The following is a 21,117-nucleotide window of genomic DNA, read 5'->3' on the forward strand; positions in this document are numbered from 1 at the left end:
TTTTCAGATTCTGGGTCATATTCTTCTGTTGGATGGCTTCTACGTCGTCTCCTCTGATAAGAGCGATAAGGGCGGTCGTAATCATAATATCTCTCTTGATAGACAGGACGCTGTTGTTGTTGTTGCTGCTGTTGTGCGGGGGCTCCACCTAATAATCCGCTGATCAGGGGACCCGCCACTTTGCTGGCTATTCCCAACAGGGCTCCAAGCCCGTGACCCTGCTGCCGTATTAAACCTTTATGGTAGTGCATCTTGATGTAAATGAACTTCGTTAGGGGTTACACCCGCTTTTTATACTTTTTACGCCGTCTCTTTCTCTTCTTTCCTTGGCCCGCTTGACCCACAATGGCATTGGCAATCCATGGAATGAGAAACCAGATTCCGTGTCCTTTCTGGCGTCTGACTCCTCGATGGTACTTCATCTTTCAATACACTTTGCGGAAATGAAGTTTGACTAAGGAGCGCCCATTTAAAAAGCCCATAGGACGCCCTAAAGAATTCATGATGTGTACCTCAATGGTATCGAAATATTTCTTACTCAGTTTCAAATATTCGGCTCGAATCGGTTCCCAACGGGCTTGTTGTCGATCGTCGTATTGAGCCGTACAGGGGACGACTCTCAATAATTTCAATTTGTTGGTGCCCACCACCTGAGGATCCACAATGTCACAATACACATACATGGCTTTCAGATTGTCGTAGACATCCATGGTCGTGTTCCCCAAGTAATTCACGTTGATCCATTTCGTCATGGTTTCTTGGCCCAGGATCATTTTGTCACTATCCAGACCTAGCTTGTACGCTAAGGGCGTAGGGAAACGAATGCACATGGGGGTGGATCTCAGTGCTTTCCCATTAAACTGATACTCGACACGATCGTACTCGGGGTGATACACTAAGATCTGGTTGTTCCCCTCGTCGTTAGGATTCCCTAACTCGGTCCATACTTTCCACAGGGTTCTCCTTAAGGCTGCGTTGATTTCATTGATTAACGCCAAAGGTTGTGTATAAGCTCCGGGTCGGAAGTGAATGCGAATGATATCGAAGGGAAATAAACTATCCCCTCCCGCAAAGAGATGGGACCATGGCGTCAGATCCCAGGGGACCACCACCTCACACCTGGCCATCGTGACTTTGCCCATATTCTCTGTCTTAAATCTTTCCCATTTATAAGTGTTGGGATCTTGGACATGTTGCGTATACGGATCTGGAATGAGAACGTCCACATAAGCCTCGCTATCCGATACGTTTTGTAAGTTGGCCGAGTACATCATTTCGGTCAATCCGACTTCCCATGCTCCATCCGTTAAGTCCATGGTGTGTGGCAATAACGTTTTAAATTGAGCCGTTGTATTCGTCGGAAACGATTCCATCGACCCATCACTCAACAGAGTCATGTAAAACCCTTCTCCTCCTCCTCCAGCCATGATGTCTTAAATGAGCCCCTGTCTCTGTTTCCTTCTCTATTTATACACAACACCGTTTTGTTTTTTCACAATTTTTTATTTGAAACAACATACAACATGACAATACATTCAATTCATTCTTCTTGATCGCGGCCACCACCACCCCACATCAACGCATCCGAGTCTTCCAACTCTAGTGTTCGTCTCGGGACTAAGCGTCGTCGCATCACCAGATAGTGTCGGGTTCCCCAGCAATCGGCTACATCATAACCTTCATTGATCATGTCTTTGAAATGTCGGAGACAGTCCTCGGAATGGTCAAACCAAGGACTCTCATTTAAGGTCCAATCGGATTCGTCTTGTCGCCCCATCAATCCCCAGAAGGCTTTGACTTTCCAGCGAAACTCTTGATACTTGGTCTTCATGATAAAGGCTGACCATCCGTGAGGTATCAGTATACGTTTGTACAAGTACACAGGATGTGTGGACGTTTTGTGTTGTTTACAATGCATCAAACACATCTGCTTATCCGCAAACCATGCCGTTTTCTTTCCCTCTTGTTTCCAGGCGTACTGTGTGTTAGCCATGGTGAACTGATGAATCTGAAGAAGATCGTTCCTGTTTTATACTCGGGCTCGCTAACGTCATTTGTGGACTAGGCATGACGTAGCCCACCAAAGAACTTAAGGTGACCATCCAAAAATCGCGATTGGGATCGCCTAAGGCTAACATGACGACCGAGGTGATAATGATGGTTAAACACAGGAATAATTGTGCAAAATACACAATTTCTGCTCGAGGGACTTTTTCACCCAAGAAAGTCCACTGGTTGGTCATGGCTGAATGAGATCCGCTTGCGGAATCCATGAATCAAAACTGGGAGGATATCCTTTCCAACGCACTTTGACTTCTGAAATGACTTTTTTTCCCACACGCCGCTTTTTATACCCTAAGATTTCTTCCACTTCATAGACATCATCGTCTTTAATCACTTGTTGTAATTCCTTCTCGTAAAACGTTCCTTCTAATTCTTCCCCGTGATCATCTTGAATGCGATAGACGTTTCGTCCTGGCACTTTTCTAGAGATGGTAAACAGTTCTTTGGTCCAATTCGGTAAATATCCTTTTTCAAACGTACGTTTGGCTTTACTAATGCGTACACGATCCCCCACTTGCAAGCGACTCGTGGTATCGGCACTCTGTTTTCCATACAAGGTTTTCCATACGGTCAAGACATTCTTGGCATTGACTTGAGCAGGAGCTCGCCGGATACTGCGATGATAGGTATGATTGTAACCATACACCAGATCCCCCAAGACATCGACATACCGTCGTGTTTTATGACGTGTAAAATACCGCCACATGCGTGCTTTCAGCGTGCGTTGAAAACGTTCCACAATACTGGCTTTGGTTTCGGCATTACGGGTCGTAAAGAAATGAATGGATTTGAAGGCTTGACGAAATTCTTTATTGGTAAATTCTTTTCCTTGATCGGACTGAATGCGCACGGGGCGACGTCCCTCTCGAAAAATCCCTCGTAAGCCTCGTATCATTTCTTTCCCCGTTTTCTGTTTTAAAGGCACGACCCAGGCATATTTAGACAGCACGTCAATGGCACATAATAAAAACGTATACCCATTATTGTCTTGTTTCAAGCTGGAGACATCGGCTAAATCTAATTGCCATTGTTCATCCATATCCGTCACTCGTGTTTGTCGTCGCTTGAATTTCCTCCGTATCGGTTTATGCAAGGTATAGGTATCTTGAGCTTTCACCCATTCTCGAATTTGAGACAGGGTAATCTTGTGTCCTAATTGACGCACTTGACGATACAACGCCTGGACTCCCCCATACCCTGTCTTGGGATCGTAATACAGTCGCTGTAAGATCTGTTCTGCTTTCATGGTAGATTTAACCATTTTCCAATTTCACGTGATGTCTTTTTACTGGCCTCCCAGATATTTTTAGGGGTCATCATTCGTCTGGGAGTTTCATAGAAAGATTGGTCAAAACCAGAGATTTCTTGAAATCCACTCTCCTCTTCCTCTAGAGGTCTAGGCGTACTGATTTTCCCTGGTTTGTCCATGGCTTTTATAACATCCCGATTGTTCACATATCCTTTGGGAGCATGAGTCTCTTTTAACGCTTGAGCAAATTCCTCTAATCCCGTGGGGGGATCACGATGTCTTAAGGGTCTTTGTCGTTGGGCTTCGGTCATTAAATCCACAATATTGGAATCGGGAACCCTGCGTCCTCTATAGCTGATTTCTCCTTCTTTATTCCAAGTCACCACTTTGGATTTCTTGAGATGATCGAGTAATAAACCTGCTTTCTTTCGACCCGGTTTATTGACGCTTTTGATAATCTGTTCCTCCAAGTCATCGGATGCTGAGGCGGTTGTGGGTGGTGAGGCGGCACTGGCTGCAGTGGTTGGGGAGGGCCGAGTGGCTGGGGTGGGATGTCGAGCTTGTTGTAAATATTGACGATAGCGATGAAGTTGATGACCGTACAACCCCACTTTTTCTTTCTCGGTTAAATCATCTCGATGTTCAATCTCGTCCAAATCACTGCGTAAACCAATAGTCGAGGTAAATTCGGGAGGTTTAGGTAATTTGCCTTTTAATTCGTTGAGCATCGCTTCCGGTACCAACACCATTTTTCGACTCATGATTTCTTACAAATCTTGCCACACACAAACGAACCCAATCCTTTTTGGTGGATGAGTATACCTCGTCGTTTTTTCACGGGTTGAGTCCGGACTAAGCGTCTTAAGATGTGTTTCTTTCGACCCAGTTGTCGCTTCTGAGTAGGATTGAGAGGAATCACCCCTTTTAATAGATTGTACACAATCTCACAAATCTTTAAAATGCAGTCATTGGAACAATGTTTCAACACCTCTGTCTTTAATTTGCTGGAATAGTGAGGAGCCGCTAACGTCTGCAAGAGCGGTAAATGAGGTCGTAATCGACATTCACACTTCTTCGTATGAGCCATGGTAATGAAGGGTGGGGCCCCTTCCCCCTCCTTTTTATACCTAGTCCAGGACAATGGCACTCGGATGTTTAGGATCAAAACGCTTGTGATGGACGGTCTCTTCGTGACGATTGCGGTTCTCTCTCGCATTGAAGACCAGAGGGCAAAATTTACATTTATATTTCTTTTGCACCTGAACCGGTGTTGAGGTGGTTAAGGGTTGAAATTTCATGCTTCCAAAGGTATGAGCAAAACTCGGTAGAGCAGTATCACTGGTTCTGGAACTTCCTATAGGCCCATGCATGGATCGTTCCATTTTCTTTTGAGCTAATCCGGCTTTCAGATTGGCTAACGTTTTAGTGGCCTTGGGGGGAGTGGCCTTGGGAAACGGCATCTTCACAATGAGAGGGGTTTTCTTTGGAGCCCAATTGGGAAACGGATTCTTCATCCTGAGAGCTGTTTTCTTAGGGGACTTCTTAGGGGACTTCTTGGGTGTCTTCTTAGGTAAGCGAATAATGAGTTTAGGAATTCTCTGAGGTGATTTTTTAGCTTTCTTAGCCCGTGGTTTCTTGGTTTTCTTGGGTTGTCCCCCACGGGGCTTACGGCCTGTTTCCCATTTGAATAAATGACGGATAATGGTCCCTCCTAAGAATCCGGCGCCTCCTCGTTTCAAAATGGCTTTTTTACGCTCTTCTTCATTGGACTTCTTATCGGCAATGACACTCAAGTCTTGGCGATGGGATTGAATGAACCGCTGAGTGATTTTATTGCCTGGTAAGACGCCTCGCAATAAATTTCGAGCTCCCATCGCAAACCAGTTGAGTAAGGCTCTACGTCCTAATTCAATGAGATGGCTCCGTTGAACGGGATCCCGTTCCCGTTGTAAACGGCGTAACGTTTTGACTAATTTACTCTTCGCGGAAGGTCTACCCATGGTGAAGACTGTCTTTCAAATGATACACCTCCCCATGATGTGACATTATTTATACTCTCGGGGGCATATGCACAGCCAAGTTGGTAAAGAGTTGACTTCTTAATCTTAAATCGTCCGACGTCTGAGGACTCAAGTCCACTAGTAAATACCCGTGAGGTACACGGGTGGCGTCCTCATAGGCTGGAAGTAAATGCGGCATTTGTAATTGCCGACTTAACACCCCAATCTGAGATTTATCTCGAGGATTTTTAAACAGCACAAGATAGTGAGCATTCAGACTGATGGTACGATGTTGTACTGCTCGATCAAACAGATTTTGTGTGATATAAATGACACTGGTATTGCGATGATGCGCTTTGCGCGTAAACCAGTCGACAATCGATTCGATGGCTTTACCTCCCATCATATCATCAAAAATGAGTAGATGACGCGTACTGAGATCCGCCACTATCTGCTCATCGTCTTGAGGTATATTGCGGATAAAAGTGACCTTGTCCTGTAAGGATTCGTACGCGGACTGCCATTCTCGATAACACCATACTATCTTTTCGGGAGGCGGTGCAATCCACTGTGTATTTTGCACCAGTTGCTTGACAAATTCTGTTTTACCCGATTTAGAGGGTCCAGCCACCACCATGGTAAATTCATGTTTCAACTGAAAAGGTTCAAGTGTCTCGTAGGTATACATCTTGATAAATGACACAAGTTCATGGGATCATACATATTTATTAACAAATAAAAATACGTACAGCTTGCTCAACACTATGTCTACAAATAGGACATTGTTTCAGTCCCGTAGCACATATAGCACAAGTACATAAATGACCACAAGGTAAAAAAGCAATTCTCAAGTCTCGTTCTAAACAAATGTGACATTTCTGGGTACACATTGGATTCCCTGCCGCGTCTAAGGGTAAGCCTTCCCAATCGCAACCACTGTCTTTAGCGCGGGCATAGGCATTGAAGGCTTGTCGTACCCATTGTTTACCCTTATTACACTTCAGGTAAGGACAGTGAGGATACCAATAAGCATGTTGTATCCAAGGATTGTCGACAGCTCCCCAATGGTGAAGTCCAAAGTTGCAATAAAAACAGCACGTGTTATCCCCGTACCCTTTGTAAAAGTATCCCGCTTCTGCAATGGTAGGTAATAGGTTCTGCAAGTGTTCGGGAGCATTTTCAAACGACGCTACTCGATCTGACAGTAGAGCATAACGTGGTGTACCCGGGTTATGTAGTGATTCGTAGTCCGTCATTTTGCCGACTGATGGTTTTCTCTAGCATATCCTTTTTAATACCCGTAAGGCAGCGTGTCATAGTCATGAATACGTTGACGTTTATCATACACCATGCGGTATTTCTTCACCAGAGGAATGGTTCGCACATCATGTTGGCGGGTTCGTTGAATAAAGTGTGGATAGCGGACATGGACTTCTTCTTCTTCTCCTTTCAACATTTTTTCCAACGTATCGAGAGACACGACTCTAGAGGCACGATAATTGAGTGTCAATCCTTTGACTTTGCAGACAGATTTTCCCCCCTGGGTCTCGTATGCATAATTTTTGGGCCCGCCCGACATGTACTTGATGATACGATCTCCACCCAATTCATCGGTCCAGCCGCCTAAACTGTTGATAATGGTCGGATTGAACTGGGTCTCGTCGTGATGATAGATGATACTATCCGTGTCAAAGTATAAGACACGCTCTCCCAAAGGCTGTAACGTCTCGTACAAATGTAAACGAGCATGAGCTGTTGTAAAACACGCCAGCACCACGTTTCCAAAGGGACAGTCTTCTAAAAATTCTTCTTTCTCCTGATAATTGATCAGCATCATATCACATTCGGGGCGTTCACGATTTTCTAAGAGTTCGATGCCTTTGACTTCTAAAGTGGCATCTTGTAATTTCTGTTGTAATTCTTCTTCTTCCGTGAGATACAGGGATTTGGGTAATTGTAATCGTTGAGCAAATTTTCCCCACAAGCAATTTAAAAAGAGTTTGGCAATGGTTCTTCGGACCGGATTTTTCTGGATGTCGGCCGGATTCATGGCAATGCCTTCTCGTTGCTGAATTTCCTCAATGTAATGTTGCTGCTGTTGGGCTGTTTGACAATCCTCGGGGAATCCGGAAGCTTCTTGTTTAATTTTCAAAAAGGTGTTGATATACGCTCGAAATAAGTGGTCACTGGTTTTCTCAAAATGCCAAACTTCGTAAATGCGGTCGAGACGATACCCTAGATCTAATGCTTTGTGAAGTTCGGTGGTCACCCAGGTGCCCGTGAGACTGCGTTCAGAATCGGTGTGCTGGCACCGCTCGTCGGGTCCTAAGTTGCGCTGTTCCGCACAGGTGCGGCATAAGGGAAAGAGTAATTTGCCCCCGGTCTTGTAAGGTAATACGGGGTGATACAGCTCTCGGGGTGGGAGGACACGACAACGAATGAGCCCGAAATAGTCTCTGACATCGGTGAAATGGCTGGTGATGACTTGGGGATGGTCGACGGGAAATGGCTTGTATTTCAACACGTACGGGTACAGGGAACAGACATCCACGTATCGCATGTCACCCTCCTCACAATACAGTCGTGTAGCATTGGTCCGGCCTCCGTACAAAGCGTCACGGGGATTCAAAGGATCTTGTATATCGACTCCTTGTAAAAATTCCTGTAAGTCGGGATTGGTCTGGGTCTGACGATCAAACTCGTGTTCCCATATGCTCACGACTGTATAGCCTTGGTCTTCTAAAGCACTGGCTCGTTTTAAGGTGTCCAGGTAGAGGTCTTGATACGTATGCTGAACACGATGAGGATGCATGTCAGTCAACAGATTCGGGAAACAGGTGGGACAGCCGTGCCAGTAACAGCCATAGAATTCGTACACGATACGAGATTCCTCATCATACCCATCTACTGTATAGGGTCCAAGCGTGACTTCGCCCCCATTTCTAGCATGTCGTATGCAGTGATGTTGATGTTCTAGCCAGGCGAACCATCGACAAGCTTTAGCTGAATATCGTCGTGCTGGCCGGTAGCCCATATTGGGAATGATGGCGATGGTATTTTCAACCATGAATCCTCGTCGGTAGGCTAAATTAGCCGTGCTGGCAAACGTGATGGATTCTTGAAAGGGGTCTACTTCCACCAGATCAAACAGGGTGGACTTGAAATGGGCACAACACCGACGTAAAATATCCACATCCGAGATGCAGTAAGCTAAGAATTCTTTCTGGAAATCAAAGACTTTGCCCTCTTGTTGATGGTACCAAGTATAGAAGGCTTCACGATTGGCGGTGGACATATCGTCAGGATTGTAGAAATGAGCGGCCGGGTAAGGACCCACATACTGCTGGTTCTCTGTCGTGTTGAAAAAGTGCGGGAAATATCCTTTTTTCAATTCCGTTAATCCGAAAGCAGAGGGCATCTTGGCAAGAGCAAAGGGTAGAAAGTTGTAAGAATCGATGAATCTCAACCCCAAGACTTGCATGGATAAGATTTTACTGCCGTTCAGGATGACGGTGGGTTTGATACACGCCGTGTGAACCAGGTAATTCAAAATAAACTGCCCATCGTATCCTTTGAAATTGTGGGCAATGATGGTGGCTTCATCGTGTTTGAGTTCCACATGGCCTTGCTCATCGGTCTCGCTCTGTAAGAGCCATTCCATAAACTGTTTTAACGTGTCGGGTCCTTGAAATAGGAAGCGGCGTTGTGATCCGAATCCTTCACAATGAGAACAGGGCTTGTCGATATCCACACTGTCGCAATGTTGACACACACGTTCTGCCACGCATAAATTGGGAATGTGAATACCGTTTTCCTGACTGCATTCGAAATCGTAATAAATGTATATTTTCAACTCCTCTTCTTCTTCTTTTTCTTTCTTAGGTTTGGGTTTCGTCTGTACAAAGCAGTGATGAGGCATGGTGACGACTTTGTGACAGATGCGGCATTCGGTTTGACCCCCACACGCGTGGCGTTTTAATAATTTCTTGGACATCCATTTCTGACACTGGTTACAACACCCCATTAAACTGCAGACCGTGGTCGTTGTATTACTGCTGTAGGGTTTTAAATGGTTCTGGTAACAAGCTGCATTTCTGAAAAATCCCTTACAATGAGGGCAATTCGTCTGAGTCCCGTCCGGGGTACAGGGGGTATCGGCTAAACAAAATGAGCATCGATGAGGACAGACGGTCCGATGATCTTCAATGTGACTGTAACCAACATCGCAATAATCGCAATAGTATCCGTTTTCCGTCACTCCAGCCATAGACACAATGGCATCGTAATGCTCGTTATCCAGCAGGATATTCAAACAAGTCCCGTGCCCCGGTCCTTTGTAAATAGGTTCCAGTCGTAAACGAGTTGTATTCGTTTTGAATTGAAATATTTTCAATCGATACTGTGGGGCGAGCGCGTGCTGTAATTGCTCCCATTCACGCGGCCCACACGGCTGGTTCATAACACACCCAGCTTGTTCCATCAAGGCTATCGCTTCTCGTTTCTGGTCGAGCGTTTTGAAATCCCCTTTTCTCATGCGTAACCATTTCGTTTCCCATGCCGGGTCGTTTGATTTCTGGCTGTGTAGACGTGCTACCACAATAGCCCGGGACAAGCAGAGAGAATCCTCAGGATTTTGAATGCGAACGATCGCTCTCTTGGAGTTTTTGAATTTCTCCTTATCCACGTGTAGATGTTTTTTCTTAGTGCACCCGCTGCCTTGTGGATATTTGACATGGAAAAAATCCATCTGCACTGCCCCGTCGGTGATTAGGAATTCCTTTTTAGATTGCTGAACGGATTCTATTTTGTTCAGAATTTTGTCCTCGTTGAGCTGATTGGACTGCGTAAATTCGTACCAAATAGCTGAATCCAGAGACGGGTGCCGAATATTTAAACGTAGATAATCATTGGGATTGCACCGCATTTCCTGTTTCACATTTTTTAACATATCCCGGAAGAGCCGACGAATGAAGGCTGTATTTTCTTTCTCTGGAATAGGTTTGAAAGCAACATTGTAGACATTTTCCTTGACTTTAAATTTCCGTGATTGACGTCCTCGTTCCAGTTGAATTTTGTAATAATCCGAAATGAGTTTCTTTTTCCCCCCTCCCCGCTGTAAATAGTGTAGTCGTCGTTGATTCTCTCTGCGGAGTTGTAATTCACGCTGCCGTTGTCTGTTCAGCTGATCATTCAAAAATCTCAATCGCTGTTCAATATAACTCCGTGGAAGTCCTGTAGGTAACTTGTCTGACATGATGTCGAAAGTGACACCCAATGCACCGCGCGCCGCTTTATATATATTACCTGTAGACAGCGCTGGGTAAAACTAGGGACCGTGCCAGCTCTGGGGATTGTACTATTGTTCTTTAATAAACATGTCAACTTAAAACCTTGTGTTATTCTTTTAGATTTAATACACTGTTATTCTTTTAGATTTAATACACAGGATTTCACTGGATTTTCAGAAAAATAGCAGGAACTCATTCCAGGAACTCAAAGCGAAAGTACCGCATCATAGACCAGCGGCCATAGGCCAGCCTATTCACCCGCTCTACAACCCCTGCTGGGGTTGACCCCGTCCTAGTGCACTCCGTTGACCCCGACACCGCTTGACCAATGAAAAACGCCCTTACTTGACCTCATTTGCATAAAAAGTGCACTCAGTTGACCTCCCTATCGGGACGCCTTATACTACTCCCGCCTTGGGGGTCAGAACCCCTACCCCGGGGATTATGAAATTTACAATTTTGGTAGAAGCCTTCCTCCTCTCCATCACCATACATTTGGTTTTTCTCAAACGTGTGTGGTTCTTGAGAAAAAGACCCCAGGGGTGCTGGAGACCTGAAATTTACAATTTATGTCCCCCTTGTCCCAAAGATGTTTCACACTAAATTTGAAACGAATTGGACTGGTAGTTATCAAGAAGAAGTTAAAAATGGTCATTGTTAAGGCACGACGGACGACAACCGATTGTAATAGGTCGCCTGAGTTTACTCACGATTGTCGACGGGTTTCATTTTCCGTAAATAGCTTGTAACAATGTGTTAAGTATCGTAAACTGGTTGCAAGAACACGTAAACTGCTCGTAAGAATCCGTTAAACACTCGTAAAAAGTTTTGTTTAGGAATCTTTGCGGTTAGTTTACGATATGTTACGGATTATTATGAATGCCGAAGTGATATTTACGATTTCATTCACGTCTGGTAACAATCGCTTTACGGATTATTCAGAGTCATTACGAGCGCTTTACGTATAGACACGGTTACTTTACGAGTACATACTTAAACTTTACGATTAAGGAAAGGTATAAAAGACGCAAAATCTGACAGTTTCTTTCAGTTGTTTCAAGACATCAGAAAATTTACACATATTGCATACAATATACATACATGCTGTTCCAAGTAATGTCAGTTTTCGAATGATGATATAAAGCCAATTGCGACCACTTTTGAATAAAAACGTAAAGAATCGTAACTAAAGCCTAACTATTCGTAACAGCACGTTATCAACACGTTATTCACATGTAAAAGCTAAGCTAAATCGTAAATTTCAGTAATATACTCGTAACAATCCCTGAAAAGCTCGTAAAATGTCGTAAATTGCTCGTATTTATCCGTGTTCACTCGGAACAAATCGTAAATGTTTACCGTAAATGCATCGCAAGAACTCGTTATAAATCGTAAATGGCCAGTAAATACTCTTAAAACGTTCTTAAATAGCTCTTTAAAGTGTTTAAATCGTAACAATGCGTGTACTTTTACAGATTTATGGAATACGTAAGGATCCGTAAGAAACATCCGTGTATGTAAAGGTACCATTAAAGTAATTTATCATTTCAATCAACCACCGCGGATCATCGTGATCATGGTGAAATGATTTAGTGACGCAATGGTTTCCTGATAAATTGGGTAATAAGTTGAAGCGACCGGTTCACTATTTTTCTCCAAAAAAACCCCACCACAATCCAACATAAATGAGTTTTCTTTGTCTAAAACATATCGCACGAAAGACAGACGTTTCAGTATATGATTATGTGTTCATCTAAATTACGAATCAAGTTTCCACATTTGCCAAACACAGATTTAAGCAGGTGTTTGTTCATGCCTGTTTTTGTGAAAATTGTCAAACTTCTTTCTTTTAAATGGTCAAACACTACCATTGTAAACACATTCGCAATACTGAGTTTACTTTATTTGATATCACTACATATAACAAAACTAATGCACGTAATTATTAAACAAATGTTCTTAAATTCATTTGAATTAAAGATATCGTTTATTCAATTCATGTGAGCAACATTCCAAGCATACGTTCAAAAAGTCCTTCCTCAATGCAATATTATTTAATTGTTATTTCCCGTGCTTATGTGGGCATTCATCTAGTTTTAATCAGAAAATAGAATTCCCTTAGTGTCAAAATGATAAACAAATTAAATGCATTCATTAAATCAAAGTACATCTGAAGTTTCTTGATGAAAAGTGCATAAATTTAGTTTTAGTTTTTTGTTTTAGTAATTTCTGATCGGGATCGGTACTTATTTTTCTGAAATTTGGACATTTTATTTCTATTTCTGTCTAAAATATATTGGTCTTTTTTCCAAATGACGTTTCTTGATACTTTTAGCTGTACATTGTAAAATATTAACAAAAACAAGAGCAACGCCAACGTGGCATAATACGCCCGTAGATTTTGCTCAAGGAAAACATATTTTAGTGGGATTCATATTTTAGTGAAGTTAGCACTGTCCTCTGTGAGCTAATTCATTATTATGCTTGTAGAAATGGATATCAATATATAAAGAGGGATAGCCTTAGAATGCGCTACTTCATAAATATGCTAACGGTTCGGTTTGTATCCTGCCCACAAGGTTTTCCTAATAAGTGATACTATGACCTTGATCTTTAACCTTGAAAAACAATAGGCACCTTCCTCTCATCATGATGATCAAATATACCAAGTTATAATATCCTGGAGCTTACGGTTCGGTTTGTATCCTGCCCACAAGGTTTTCCTAATAAGTGATACTACGACCTTGACCTTTGACCTTGAAAAACAATAGGCATCTTCCTCTCACCATGGTGATCAAATATACCACGTTATAATATCCTGGAGCTTACGGTTCGGTTTGTATCCTGCCCACAAGGTTTTCCTAAAAAGTGATACTATGACCTTGACCTTTGACCTTGAAAAACAATAGGCATCTTCCTCTCATCATGGTGATCAAATATACCAAGTTATAATATCCTGGAGCTTACGGTTCGGTTTGTATCCTGTCCACAAGGTTTTCCTAATAAGTGATACTACGACCTTGACCTTGAAAAACAATAGGCACCTTCCTCTCATCATGATGATCAAATATACCATGTTATAATATCCTGGAGCTTACGGTTCGGTTTGTATCCTGCCCACAAGGTTTTCGTAATAAGTGATACTACAACCTTAACCTTTGACCTTGAAACACAATAGGCACCTTCCTCTCATCTTATGATCAAATATACCATGTTATAATATCCTGGAGCTTACGGTTTGGTTTGTATCCTGCCCACAAGGTTTTCCTAAAAAGTGATGCTACGACCTTAACCTTTGACCTTGAAAAATAATAGGCATCTTCCTCTCATCATGGTGATCAAATATACCAAGTTATAATATCCTGGAGCTTACGGTTCGGTTTGTATCCTGCCCACAAGGTTTTCCTAATAAGTGATACTACGACCTTGACCTTTGACTTCTGACCTTGAAAAACAATAGGCATCTTCCTCTCATCATGGTGATCAAATGTACCAAGTTGTAAAGTCCTAGGACTTATGGTTCAGTCTGTATCCTGCCCACAAGGTTCGGACAGACGGACGGACGACGCCATACCATAATACGTCCCGTCTTCGACGGGCGTATAATAACCATTATAATTTTCATAAATATTTTTATTTAAAAAATCAGAACGTTTACATCTTTCTATCATGCATCAAACTAAAGCAAAGTTTGGATTTCAAAATCTCTTATTTGCAAACAAAACACAATCTTTTTTTCACTTCAGGAAAATTTACACAAAAAATTATATAAACTAATTGAGAGGTGGTACATGTATTATTCTATGGATTGTGAAATCATGAGGTACTTTACCACGCCATTGAATAGAATGTCAATCTATTTAGATTGAATAGAATGTTGGTTAAGAACCACATAAAGTAATAGGGCTTTCATACATGTGTTTTATACGTGCATTCCTTGTGACAAGACCTTTCTTTTGGTACCAAGGGTTTTAACCTTGTGACCTTGACGTTTGACCTACATTGGAAATAAGCTATATGGCTTTCATGGGTTATCCTTGGCATAGGCATATACATTAATTTACTCACTGTGCTCTTAAAGTTAAATAGCTGTTAAAATTTACCTTTTTATCTTATGTATTTAACATCAACTTTTGTTTTAACTATGTGTTCCTCTGTGATATTGTCTTGTATTTATATTGTATATGTGCCTATTCCTAAATAAATAAACTAAAAATTAATAAAACCTAACTTGGGCAATATCTCCTGAATCATTCAAGGTAGGGCATTCATATTACGTGCATATATTTTTTATGGCAAAAAATTTCATGCCATGATGTTTAACACTGTCAACTTGACCTTCGATTCAAATTTCAAAACTTTAACTTAGCTCATAATTTTTGAATAGAAAGTGAGATGTCTTTAACGTATATATTTCTTGTGACAAGACCTTTATTTTAGAATCAAAGTTTTGGACCCTTTGACCTTGGATCGTGACCTACTTTTCAGACATGAACATCAGTCAAACTGATGGATGCTCCCCGAAATGTCTCTAACCAATGATTTACTTTCTATGACGAATGACTCGCACAATGATCAATTTGACTGGCTGGTTGGCGCGGGTTCGAATCCCGCTCACGCTGGTAAGTGAGAAAATTTCCAGTTTACATTCGGAAGGTCGGTGGTCTCTTCCCAGGTACATTGTATTCCACCAATATAAAACTGGGCGCTACCAGATAACTGAAACATTGAGTGTGGCGGAAAACAGCAAAACAATCTTTTCCATATGTAGTGTAGGTATATCTTGAGACGATGACCTTTACAAAATGACCTTGGGTGACCTTTGTCTGAAAGCCATTTCCCTATTACTTATTTATGTAATATATGATCAATAACTCTTGAAATAAAGCACTTTTCCTTAGATAAAGTATATTCTCTGAGTGATCTTTCTTGAATGACCTTGGTCCAAAAGATCACCAACTGTTGAAATATTGTTGAAATGAAGTAATTTTTTTCATATACTAGGAGTGACCGTGACCATGAGTGACTTTTGTCTAAAAGCCATTTGCTTATTACATATTTGTGTGATGCATGATTAATACCGGTTCAAGAACTGTTGAAATAAAGACTTTTTTACTTATATAAGGTATGTGTTACACGTATAGGTGACCTTGACCTTTCCAAAATGACATTGGTCCAAAAATCCATGGCTCAAAGAATATTTGTGATCACTTATAATCAATTACTGTTGAAAGGGTTTCGATATGGGAACTTTCATGCAAGGTGAAGATAACGACAGTGATTAATTCAACTCCTACAAGCAATACAAAATAGATAGTTGGGCAAACACGGACCCCTGGACACACCAGAGGTGGGATCAGGTGCCTAGGAGGAGTAAGCATGAATCAAGAATTGTTTGAAATAAGGAAATTTTATGTTCTTGGAGTCCTTGGCCTTTCCAGAATGACCTTAGAAGACTTTGGTCCAAAAGTCCTTGTCTCAAGGATTATTCTGATAAATTATGTTAATTTCTGATGAAAGGTTAATGAAAAAAAGAATTTCAAACCTTTAATTCAAATCCTAGAATTTATCTATCTTACAAGCAATAATACTGAATAATTGTATGCATGCTTTATTTCATGTCCAAGTTGAATATCCTAATTAAGAGACAAATTGCAATGAAATACTGGACATTTGATGATTGATTAATGTTTTCCGCCACACTCAACAATTTTTCAGTTATGTGGTGGCGCCCAGTTTTTATTGGTGGAAGAGAGAACCCAGATACAATGTACCTGGGAAGAGACCACCGACCCACCGCAAGTAAACTGGAAAACTTTCTCACTTACCCGCGCCAGCTGTCTTTTGAAAAAATTTAATGTTGAAACATGTAATAAAAAAAATTATTTAGCTGTGATTAAAATTGCAAAAATTACATGCAAGGTTTGCATGGAGTATTGGTTTCAATCACAAAAAATAACAAGAGTACCGCAAACGGTACATAATACGCCCGTGAAATGCTTACATAGGGTGTTTTTCGTGTGCTATAATTTGTATAACTTTGCTTCAGGTATCATCAGCCATCATGAGGCTGTGACACACTTTCATATGAACAAAGGGTCTTAGCTTAAAAATCTCGATTTCCTCAAAATGGACAAGTTCAACAACCTGTAATTTTTTCAAAAATGTAAGAAAATCAAAATCCCACATGCACATCTTCAATACCCATACAAACACTCCACAAAATAAGAAGGTCGTCACTTGAAAACTGTGGGAGGAGTAGGACGGACAAATTATGTACCATCCATAGAATATTAATTTCCAAATAGACTAAGTTCAACAACCTGTAATTTTCTCAAAAATTGCAGAAAATCAAAATCCATCGCATATGCACATCTTCAATACCCATACAAACACTTCACAAAACAAGAGATGTTTGTAAAACACATATGCCCCCATGGTGCAAAATTGAAAAGGGTTATACACACACATCATTTAATTGATAGTAGAATCATCAATTCAAAATATTGAGCAGACAATATCTTCCTGTGTCAAGAGTGAATTGACCATGTGACCTACAAATCAATAGGGGTCATCTATTCCTTATGCTGTACCAGTGTACCAAGTTTGGTGTCAATCAAGCAAATAATTCTTAAAATATAGGAGACAATATATTACTATGTCCAGTTCAACAATTGACTTTTGACCTCAAAATCAATATGGATCATCTTCTCCTGAAGATGTACCAGTGTACTAAGTTTGATGTCTGTCAAGCAAAAGGGTTATCAAGATATTGAACGGACAGTATATTCCTATGTCCAGTTTGACCCTTGACCATGTGATCTCAAAATCAATAGTGGTCATCTTCTCCTGAAGACGTATCAGTGCACCAAGATTGATGTCTGTCAAGAAAAGAGTTCTCAAGATATTGAGCAGACAGTATATTTCCATGTCTAGTTTGACCCTTGACCTTTGACCTCAAAATCAATAGGAGTCATCTTCTCCTGAAGATATACCAGTGTACTAAGTTTGATGTGTGTCAAGCAAAGGGTTCTCAAGATATTGAGCGGACATTATATTCTTATGTCCAGTTTGACCCTTGACCTTTGACCTCAAAATCAATATGGGTCATCTTATACTGAAGATGTACTGGTGTACCAAGTTTGATGTCTGTCAAGCAAAGGGTTCTCTAGACATGATCAGTATATTCCTATGCCCAGTTTGACCCTTGCCCATATGACCTCAAAATCAATAGGGGTCATCTACTCCTTAGGATGTACCAGTGTGCTAAGTTTGATGTTTTTCAAGCAAAGGGTTCTCAAAATATTGAGCGGACATTATATTCCTATGTCCAGATTAGATTGACCCTTGACCTTTTGACCTGTAAAACAATAGGGGTCCTCTTCTACTCATAACCAACCCACATATGAAATAGCATTATCATCAAGTGAATGGTTCTCAAGATATTGAGCGGACAACATGTGGTCTACCGACCAACAGGTGCAAACCAATATGTCCCTCTTCTTTTAAGGGGGGGGGGGGGGGGGGGGAGGGGAGGGGGATAATAAGAAGGCTCTCACTTGAAAACTGTGAGAGGAATAGGGCGGACAAATTATGTACCCTCCATATCATAATTATTTCCAAATAAAGGGGCAAAACTCCTGGAAAAAAGGTCGAAATGGATCAAAATTGCAGTATGAACTAGAGTGACCCACAAAGAAGCTACGCAGCAAGTTTCAGCACGATATGTGAAAGGGAAATGAAATTATAAAGAGAAAACCCCGAACGGACGGACGTACAGACATCCCTGTACCATAAACGTCCCGTCTGATGACGGGCGTATAAAAATGGCATATCATGAGGGTCATAACTTGAAGGATACAGACCAGAATTTAACTAAACACGTCTTTGATGATTTGATAGAGAATACCGAGATGTGAAAAATACTTGGATGTATATGAGAGAAAATTCAGTGAAACAGTAATTGAAAAATATGCAAACTGTAACACTTTAAACAACAGTTTTACAAAAGAAAATAACAAGTTAAAAATAATGAGATATGTAACTTCACTAGAATGTGATCTGTAACAACAATTATGACGTAAAATTCTTGTTTGATCATACATATTTATTTATAAGATAGGACACACTTCTTTTTTTTTTAAATTTAACATCTGATGTAGGACAGCAACTTCTTTTTGTATCCTTAAAGGTATAGGGTCCAAGATATTTGTGAAATTTTGCATGTTCCAAAAAAGTGGTGAAATTTAAGATCATAACTAAAAAAATCACAAAAAAGTTCTTCAGAATGTTTACAAACACATTGGATACGATAGTAATTACAAAATAATTCCCTGTTCTCATTTGCCTAAACTGGTACCCTGTTGACTTCGCATATCTTATGTTTGTGTGTAGCCACCAATCAGCGGGGTAACAGTTTATTATATTGTCCTCCAGACAAAAATTTTATAAAGGGCTAAAACGTCAAAATGACTTCAATTTCAAAGCGCTGCAGCTATAGATAACTCATAATTAACACTACAAAATTTTTTTGGGAGTTGCAAAATATTGTGATGTCAATTTTGAGATCAAAGATAGACCCTATGCCTCTAAAGGCTTAGAAGATAGGACTTGGGGTTTTTAAAACTGGTAACATGGAATGCACTGGTCCCAACCCCCAATAAATATTGACCGGTCCCTTACTTTCAAAACTAATGCAGGATGTTTTGATGTTCTATGCCTGGTTAGATAATATATATTTTGTTACATGTTCTAGAGGACTGTGTAATAAGAAAAACAATGATTTATTTAGATAATTAAATGTGTTTAGGTCTACAGATATCAATGAAGCGCTAAACATTATTGGTGAGGGGGAAATTAGTCCCATTGAATTCCAGATCAGAAAAAAGTGGATGATCTGAATCCTCGAAATTTACTATCTTTGAAAAGGAAGGCCTCAACAGCTGTACAAGAAGTTCTTGACTGCCTCGCACCCTCTCAGTCAAAGAAAGTTTGGCAACTTATAAATGGCAACACGGTAATTCTAGGAAAAGAATATGTACTTTTTTATTATATATGAAGCACATACTAAAGATGGTATCTACCATATATATATTTCCTTATGAAATAATGCTCACTGTTGGATCATAGTAGTTGAATTCCATTCATATCTTTTGAAGAAAATGCAATGTTGCAGCTGAGTTCTTTTTACTTCTGTGTATATTACTGGTTTGTTTTGAAATATATTTTTATATAACTTATGACCATGATTTTAAGCACACATAAAATGAATTATTGACACCTCTGCAAGTGTCCAGATCATTGTTATCACCACAAAATGATGCATTGGTAGTTCAGCTCTACAAGAAATCCACTGACAGAAATTCCAAGAAGCAATTTCTTTTCATGTGTTTGCTTTTAGTACATTCTTACAATTGATATATTAAACACATCAGAATTTTAATCAATATGCTTTTTATTGATACATATTATGTGTGTGATGATTCTTGAGAGGAATTTATTATAAAATGTTAATACATTCATTTTAATGCATGTTGCTAAGGTGAAATTGGTTTCCACAGATACTAAAAGATTGATTGATTGAATATTGTTTAACGTCCCTCTCGGAGAATATTTTACTCATATAGAGATGTCACCACTGCCGGTGAAGGGCTGCAAAATTTAGATCTATGCTCGGCGCTTATGGCCATTGAGCAGGGAGGGATCTTTATCGTGCCACACCTGCTGTGACACGGGACCTCGGTTTTTGCGGTCTCATCCGAAGGACCGCCCCACTTAGTCGCCTCTTACGACAAGCAAGAGGTACTGAGGACCTATTCTTAAAGAGAATAAAGCTGTAGACACTTAGTTATAATAGGTTTGGGAACAGTTTGGATATATGTTTATTTACAAGTAGATCCGATCAGTTTACAAAGTAAAATTGTTGGTCTGTATTGTAAACTACAAATTTTAACATGAATGTAAAATAATTCCAAAGACGTAGACATAGAATGCATGTCAATAGAACATGAATGTAAAATAATTCCAAAGACTTAGACAGAGAATGCATGTCAATAGAGAATTATATGGTGATATTGTTGTGTTATATTCTCATTTCTGTGCAATTGTATTATATGAATTGAATTTTAGGCGTGTTGCTAAAGAAAATTTGTTATGGAAATATTGTTAAATCTTATGTTTTCAGTGGGTCCAACATGTCAGTAGAGAATTTTATTGTGATTTATTTACATTAAATTCTCATTTCAGTGTAGTTAATATAACAGTATTTGATTATTTATCATTGTGTAATTTTATTTTGAGGTAACCTTTGTTTCTCCCAAATAAATTGTCACTATATTTTGAAACGTTTTATTTTCTTATATATACAAATCTTGAAAAATATGCTTTTGTTCACTTTGCAATTCACTATGCACTGGTTCCTGTGGAAACCCAAATATTTAATTTTCCATAACAACCGTTGCCGCACAGAATTTTTATTTTGTATGTCATTATATATCATTGTAATGAAGAGTTATGG

The 21,117-nt window shown here is 40.3% G+C and overlaps 1 protein-coding gene across 1 annotated transcript; it reads right to left on the reverse strand.

The window, feature by feature from the left end:
• Positions 1 to 5,362: 5,362 nt before the first annotated feature.
• LOC130047315 (death-associated inhibitor of apoptosis 1-like) lies at positions 5,363 to 6,569 on the reverse strand. Its single transcript, XM_056141983.1, has 3 exons — positions 6,291 to 6,569; positions 5,749 to 5,968; positions 5,363 to 5,493 (listed from the first exon to the last, which is right to left on the reverse strand). Exons 1-3 carry the CDS (start codon positions 6,567 to 6,569, stop codon positions 5,363 to 5,365), a joined length of 630 nt encoding a protein of 209 aa, XP_055997958.1.
• Positions 6,570 to 21,117: the final 14,548 nt, after the last annotated feature.

The sequence above is a fragment of the Ostrea edulis genome, chromosome 6 (assembly GCF_947568905.1).
Source record: "Ostrea edulis chromosome 6, xbOstEdul1.1, whole genome shotgun sequence".
Taxonomy (NCBI): domain Eukaryota; kingdom Metazoa; phylum Mollusca; class Bivalvia; order Ostreida; family Ostreidae; genus Ostrea; species Ostrea edulis.